A 7,953-nucleotide genomic window follows, 5' to 3' on the forward strand; every position below is an offset into this window, starting at 1 on the left:
AGGGAGTCGTTTTATTTCAAATTATAACGAGTTTTTTCTCGAAACACAACGAATTTATTCTCGATATTTAATGAGTTTATTCTTAAGATTGTATTTCGACTTTCTTTCTCGAAATGTAACGAGTTTAATCTCGCATTATAATGACTTTAATGTCGTGATGGTTTTATTTATTTTATTATTGCTTGGCACTAATCCTCTTCCGCAAATACCCCCTCGTTGTAATTTTCCTTTACGCCTACGGCGTCATGAGTGTTCTCAAGTATCCCCTGTTGACAGGCCAAGTTCCCCAGGGGTCATAGTACCCCTGGTTGGGAAACACTGTGCAGCTAGTTGATCCCAACTTTCTTCCCCAGAGCAGAATAAGACAGCTCCTCCACAGTAAGCAGCATGCGTAAATGATTTCACAACACCTCAGATGATTGGAAACACAACCTTTGAGAGTTATGAGCAGTGAATACGCTGACAATCTTCAAGTTTAGTAAGGGAGTCTGCAACTAGTAAACCAAATTTTTTTTACTTATTTTTCTGGTATAGCTACAACTTCTGAGGAAAATAATTACAAAACCAATGAGGTACTGATTTGCGTATTGCTTAAATGCTCAAATGAGGAACAAAGCAACACGATTTTCAAAAAGCTAAAATTATTTTCAGGGAGGTGGCTTCGCAGGCTACTGCCCTTCATGCTCACCATCACCCATGAAGAACGTACTTGTAGTATGCAGTATGCGATTTGAGATTCGGCCCATAACTCTCTCTCACTCTCAAAAAAAAAAAAAAAAAAGATTTCCGGGATATTGTTTATAATTTGTAGGCGTAACGGGAGCCGCCATTAAAAAGTGGGAGACTAACCTTTTGGTTATTTTCTGTAGACGAAGGTCACCACAACACATATGATAGACATTCAGATGTCACCAAGTATGCTTTTGTGTCATACTTCACATTGTTATGACATTGTAACTGATGAATTAATATGACCTTGATAGATATGATCATTCCGAATCAGAGCATACTGCCTCACTAGATTCTGAATCATCAGATTCCAATGAATCCATCATCTCCTTCCTCGCCCCCCTCTTTGCTATCATCGTCCTTCCTCTCTTCAGCTGGTCTTAGTGCAGGTAGGTGTGTCGGGACAGCAGGTCGACTGTGGCAGAATGGGAGACAGCGACCACCCACCAGTTCCCAGTCACATACACGATACGGCAAGTAGTTTGCATGGAGGCAGTGTTAGCATATGCTATCTGCATCTGGAGGGAGTCGAATTAATCATTTGTTATTCCATGTCTTCCACTCCGCTGCAAGGGCCTCAGCCATGGTCCTACGCCATAGATGACAAGTCATGTGATCTGGAAGAGCTCCTCTAACATCTCTTTCTAAAGGTCAAGGCTATCTCCGCACCGCGAGAGCTGCCATCGAGCTACAGGGCTCTTCACCACTTGGTCATACACCAACTCCTTACCGCTTGCCGTAGAACCTGAGTTGGCATCACAGCCTGTCATGCAGTGCATCTGCACAATACCGTTGGCCATCCCGACAGTCAGCAGGCCATGGCATTAGTCTCCTGCTTCTTGTTGATAAAGAGAATTCCGGGCATCTGCCATGAGAAGACCGTAGCCACAAGACGATGACCACTGCCACAACATAGGCATAGAGAAATACTCACTAGGGTGTGTAGAATTCATATGGTGTCTTTTCATGAATAATGAATAATATGCATTTAAACCCACTAAATGTGCTTTCCACATCTTCACCATGGATTGTTTCAATAACACTTTTTTCCCCAATTCATAACTTCTTTACCAAATGGAAACATACTATGGTTGCTTTTCCATGAAAGACATAACTTTCCACTCTACCCTCCAACTCTAAAAATGACAGCTGCATTAGGCCAAAGATAAAGGCAGATGAAGTACAGTATCTGTCAAAGTGTAGGAATGTATGATAATGCAGAAAGATGCAAAGTGCAAATAACCATATAGTGTTGAATGTCTAAAATGGCCTCCAATTGTCCATTGGCCACAGAGCCGCTCAAGTCAAACTCCATTGTCTCTTCTCACTGTTATTTTCTGTGCAAGCTCTCCTGCTTGTCCTCTTCCTCTCCCCTTGTCAGATAGCCCCAGTCTCGTAGCAGGTATTGTCGCTGACCAGGTGAGGTGGAGAAGTATTCTCTCTGTCTCTGAGAGTATGTCTGGGCCACAGGGATGATATCTCTGTAACTCCAGTCCTGACAACGCAGAGAAGGTTAGAGAAGGTACAATTAGAGAAGGTACAGTACTGTACAAACATTGTCTTTATTATTAATGAAGGAATCATCCAGAACTACAAGTACAGTCATGTGAAAAAGTACACACAGATCTTTTTTTTTTTAAACATACTATTTGGACATGGATACGGTGGGGAGAACAAGTATTTGATACACTGCCGATTTTGCAGGTTTTCCTACTTACAAAGCATGTAGAAGTCTGTAATTTTTATCATAGGTACACTTCAACTGTGAGAGAAAAATCACATTGTATGATTTTTAATAAATATAAATAAGCATTTTATTGCATGACATAAGTATTTGATCACCTACCAACCAGTAAGAATTCCATTTCTCACAGATCTGTTCATTTTTCTTTAAGAAGCCCTCCTGTTCTCCACTCATTACCTGTATTAACTGCACCTGTTTGAACTCGTTACCAGTATAAAAGACACCTGTCCCCACATTCAATCAAACAGACTCCAACCACCCCACAGTGGCCAAGACCAGAGAGCTGTGTAAGGACATCAGGGATAAAATTGTAGACCTGCACAAAGCTGGGATGGGCTACAGGACAATAGGCAAGCAGCTTGGTGAGAAAGCAACAACTATTGGCGCAATTATTAGAAAATGGAAGAAGTTCAAGATGACAGTCAATGTCCCTCGGTCTGGGGCTCCATGCAAGATCTCACCTCGTGGGGCATCAATGATCATGAGGAAGGTGAGGGATCAGCCCAGAACTACATGGCAGGACCTGGTCAATGACCTGAAGAGAGCTGGGACCACAGTCTCAAAGAAAACCATTAATAACACACTATGCCATCATGGATTAAAATCCTGCCACGCACGCAAGGTGCCCCTGCTCAAGCCAGCGCATGTCCAGGCCCGTCTGAAGTTTGCCAATAACCATCTGGATGATCCAGAGGAGGAATGGGAGAAGGTCATGTGGTCTGATGAGACAAAAATAGAGCTTTTTGGTCTAAACTCCACTCGCCGTGTTTGGAGGAAGAAGAAAGATGAGAACAACCCCAAGAACACCATCCCAACCGTGAAGCATGGATGTGGAAAGATCATTATTTGGGGATGCTTTTCTGCAAAGGGGACAGGACGACTGCACCGCATTGAGGGGAGGATGGATGGGGCCATGTATCACAAGATCTTTGCCAACAACCTCCTTCCCTCAGTAAGAGCATTGAAGATGGGTCGTGGCTGGGTCTTCCAGCATGACAACGACCCGAAACACACAGCCAGGGCAACTAAGGAGTGGCTCCGTAAGAAACATCTCAAGGTCCTGGAGTGGCCTAGCCAGTCTCCAGACCTGAACCCAATAAAAAATCTTTGGAGGGAGCTGAAAGTCCGTATTGCCCAGCGACAGCCCCAAAACCTGAAGGATCTGGAGAAGGTCTGTATGGAGGAGTGGGCCAAAATCCCTGTTGCAGTGTGTGCAAACCTGGTCAAGAACTACAGGAAACGTATGATCTCTGTAATTGCAAACAAAGGTTTCTGTACCAAATATTAAATTCTGCTTTTCTGATGTATCAAATACGTATGTCATGCCAGAAAATGCAAATTAATTACTCAAATCATACTATAGTTCTCTGGATTTTTGTTTTAGAGTCACTCACAGTTGAAGAGTACCTATGATAAAAATTACAGACTTCTACATGCTTTGTAAGTGGGAAACTCTGCAAAATTGGCAGTATATCAAATAATGTTTGTCATTATGGGGAACTGTGTATTTAAAATCTATTTTAGAATAAGCCTATTACATTTCAAAATGAAAAAAACTATTAGAATATGGTAATCTCCCAAACAAAAAGTGTGGGGTTAGAACGCACATCCTTCAAGAACTGCACGGAACGCAAGGTTGGGTGCAAATGATAGTCAAGGCACAACATCAAAGAGGTCCACTGACATTAGCTTGCAACTACACCAGCCCCCAATCAAAATGTAGCGTGTGAAGTTATTAATGGAAAAAGCAAATGATTACACATGGGTCCTGTTTAGCAGAGTTGGTGGGCATAGCGCTTGCAATGGCAGAGGGAGTGGGACCAATTCCCACCGGAGACCAGGGCGGAAATGTATACCCTTACTATTGTAAGTTGCTCTGGATAGAGAAAAATACGTTCTTTTCATAGAATGTCTAGACCACACTCGGTCAGCCGATTGGTTTGCTACACAAACTGTATGCTACAACAAAAATGAACAACTGATTTGACTACTGCCTCAGGTGTTTATATGAATGTGATATGAAAAATGTAATCACAAAAAATTAAATGGATTTCACAGAATTTGGAAAAAATTCTACAATGGACAACAGGTGAAGACACTTAGTCTGTGCCAAGAATTAAAGTGTTGGAGTCTTAGATTCAGAAAGGGCCTACAGTACCTGCCATGCATGTTATTGATCTATTAATATTACCATAATACATTGTGTGAGTCCTACCCGCCATCGAAAGTTGAAGTTCTCCAGCAGCTGAATCCTGTCCTCCCTTCTTGGAACAGAGTCTGGAGGAGCAGTCTGCTGCAGTTCAGAGCCTACTTCTGTCCCAACAAACACTAACAGAGCTCGGATGGCAAACCAGCCCCCAAGTTGTGGGTGTATGCACACGCCAAACATCTTCTGTAAAATACAAAAACAGGTGGTGGGGGGGCATGGAAAAGAGTAAGTAGTGAATTTTAGCAGCAATAAATCTGTGAAGAGAAGAACATACAGCATATACACTACTGTTCAAAACTACTGTTTTGGTGTTAGTTAGAAATGTCCTTGTTTTTGTCCATTTAAATTACATCAAATTGATCAGAAATACATTGTAGACAATGTTAATGTTGTAAATTACTATTGTAGCTGGAAACGGCTGATTTTCAATGGAATATGTACATACTGTTGGCGTACAGATGCCTATTATCAGCAACCATCACTCCTGTGTTCCAATGGCACATTGTGTTTGCTAAGTTTATCATTTTAAAAGGCTAATTGATCATTATAAAACCCTTTTGCAATTATGTTAACACCACTGAAAACTGTTGTGCTGATTAAAGAAGCAATAAAACTGGCCTTTAGACTAGTTCAGTATCTTCAGCGTCAGTGTTTGTGGATTCGATTACAGGCTCAAAATGTCCAGAAACTATGAACTTTGTTCTGAAACTAGTCAGTCTATTCTTATTCTGAGAAACGAAAGCTATGCCATGTGAGAAATTGCCAAGAAACTCAAGAGCTCATACAACATTAGAGTGTGTAGTTTGAGAAACAGATGTCTAACTGGTACTCAACTGCCAGTTTTATTAAATAGTACCCGCAAACACCAGTCTAAACATAAGAGACGTCTCCAGGATGCTGGCTTTCTAGGCAGAGTTGCAAAGAAAAGGCCATATCCAGGAACACAGACACTGGACAGAGGAAGAACTCTGCCTTGTAGACCAGCATCCCAGAGTCACCTCTTTGCTGTTGACATAGAGAAAAAAAATCTACTTTTCTTTCAAAAACAAGGACATTTCAAAGTGAGCCCAAACTTTTGAACGTTAGTGTATATACATTTTATATTAAAAAATCAATTAAATAAATCTCTGTGGTCCAGTCCCACACCTTGTTCCCCCAGGGCTGGTCAGGTACATCAGCGTGCTGGTAGTAGTACACCGCTCCTGCTACATGGGCGGCAGTCTGGGCCAGGAACTTGGGCTTCCTGCTGGGCAGCATCTCATAGTCATAACTCACGTCTACCTTGACACCAGGAAAACACTACAGGGACAGAGGTATATGGACAGAGTCTGTATGGCACAGGTATCGACGCATTTGACACAGACAGATGCACTCAGACTAACCAACGCTGTCTCAGGGGAGTATGTAACATGCGTACCTCTTTGACACCTAATGGTTGTGTTTGTTACATTAGGTGACATTACAAAACAAATAGTAAGTCACAACTTTGTTAAAACATATCACATGTTACAAAAAGCTACTGTATGTGTACATGTATCATAGCTTATGAATTTAAAAGAATTAGACAGTGAGGGGGAAAAAGTATTTGATCCCCTGCTGATTTTGTACATTTGCCCACTGACAAAGAAATGATCAGTCTATAATTGTATTTGAACAGTGAGAGACAGAATAACAACAAAAAAAAACAGAAAAATGCATGTCAAAAATGTTAGAAATTGATTTGCATTTTAATGAGTGAAATAAGTATTCAACCCCACATGTATAAAAGACACCTAGGAGCCAAAAATCTTTCTGATTGAGAGGGGATCAAATGCTTATTTCACTCATTAAAATGCAAATCAATTTATAACATCTTTGACATGCGTTTTTCAGGATTCTTTTTGTTATTCTGTCTTTCACCGTTCAAATAAACCTACCATTAAAATTATAGACTGATCATTTCTTTGTCTGTGGGCAAACTTACAAAATCAGCAGGGGATCAAATAATTTTTTTCCCTCACTTTATGGTACAATGTAATTTAAGTTTAGGAAGAAGGTTATATATCACAGTACTGGGGTTAAGGTTAGAGTTAAGGTTTGGGTTATGGTCAGAATAAAAACAGATCACCTATGATTGGATTTGAACTCTGTACCACTGTAGTGATGGTCGGGTGGAATGTTTCTGCCCATCCACCATCCACAACTCCCTTTCAAAAAATCCACTGCCACTAGAGACCAGTCTGTACTCTAATGTTATCTAACTGTCAAAGATTCACACAAGCCCCCTGAGACCAGTCTGGAACAACACACACGAAGTACCTCAGAGACAATGTAGTTGACGTAGTGTCGGACACACTGGTCTATGGGGTCTGTAATCACCTCCTTCCAGCCCCTGTTCTCCAAGAAGGGCAGGAAGGCCTGTTCAAACATGGTTGGCGTGCTAAGCACCACAGCTGCCAGGGTGTCATCAGGGTAGGATAGGTGGAGAGGGGGAGACAGGACTGCATTGTACCAGCCAATCTGAAAGGGAGCATGCGCGCACGCACATACACGCACATTTCAGCAACCATGAGTTTACAGGATAGGTATAGTCTCAGTGCCATAAAAAATACCCATCTGATTATCTGCAATGAATTTCCTCAAATGTTTTGTTGGGTTGAATAAGTATATCAAGGAAATCAGAAAGAAAACCAGCGCTATCCTGGTTTGGGGTATTAGTAAATGAATAAGATTGCCTTGCCTAGTCCCACTCAACTCCTTGTAACTACTTCACATCTGTGAGTTCAAACTAGGTATAAGACAAGAGAGTTTTCCCTACGGAGTGTAAAGACTTCTGGGACTCTAAAGAGTCGGTCAACAATACGTTTTTCTGTAGACATTTAGTATTTCATTCAACATCCCAATTTCTATGGAAATATCACAATCCAGACTCCTTGTGGATTTAGGGCTTGTTTTGCAGACACAACTTAAGCCTAGGACAAAAAAAAAAAAACAAGCTCAATGGAGTTTTCTATTGAACATGACTAGGCTCAATCCGTGTCCGTTGCGTGGGCGTAGCATTTGGCCAATGAGTTTGAGTAGACTCTAGGCCAGCAAAACGGAACAGAAACTTTTTCGACTCAAACACCTTTAGACAAAAGGTTCGAAAGGAAAAGTGGCCTAATGTTACCTTTAATGGATAAACTTCAAATCCCAACTTTGATAGCGAACTACTCAGAGCTCCTCTCACATCATCAACACTGACCCTGGGCAGCGCCATTACTGAATTTCCAAATTGTGTTGGCGTATGGGA

At 41.4% G+C, this 7,953-nt stretch overlaps 1 protein-coding gene across 2 annotated transcripts; it reads right to left on the reverse strand.

Moving 5' to 3' along the window:
- Nucleotides 1–158: 158 nt before the first annotated feature.
- mmachc (metabolism of cobalamin associated C) lies at nt 159–7,938 on the reverse strand. Of its 2 annotated transcripts, none has more exons than XM_020049189.2 (5): nt 7,831–7,938; nt 7,041–7,181; nt 5,829–5,981; nt 4,689–4,865; nt 159–2,224 (listed from the first exon to the last, which is right to left on the reverse strand). In XM_020049189.2, exons 1-5 carry the CDS (start codon nt 7,918–7,920, stop codon nt 2,060–2,062), a joined length of 726 nt encoding a protein of 241 aa, XP_019904748.2. In that variant the 5' UTR covers nt 7,921–7,938; the 3' UTR covers nt 159–2,059. The 2 variants fall into 2 exon arrangements, with proteins under 2 accessions (XP_019904748.2, XP_010870195.2); XM_010871893.4 differs by having other exon boundaries at nt 6,981–7,181.
- Nucleotides 7,939–7,953: the final 15 nt, after the last annotated feature.

The sequence above is a fragment of the Esox lucius genome, chromosome 8 (genome assembly GCF_011004845.1).
Source record: "Esox lucius isolate fEsoLuc1 chromosome 8, fEsoLuc1.pri, whole genome shotgun sequence".
NCBI classification, from domain to species: domain Eukaryota; kingdom Metazoa; phylum Chordata; class Actinopteri; order Esociformes; family Esocidae; genus Esox; species Esox lucius.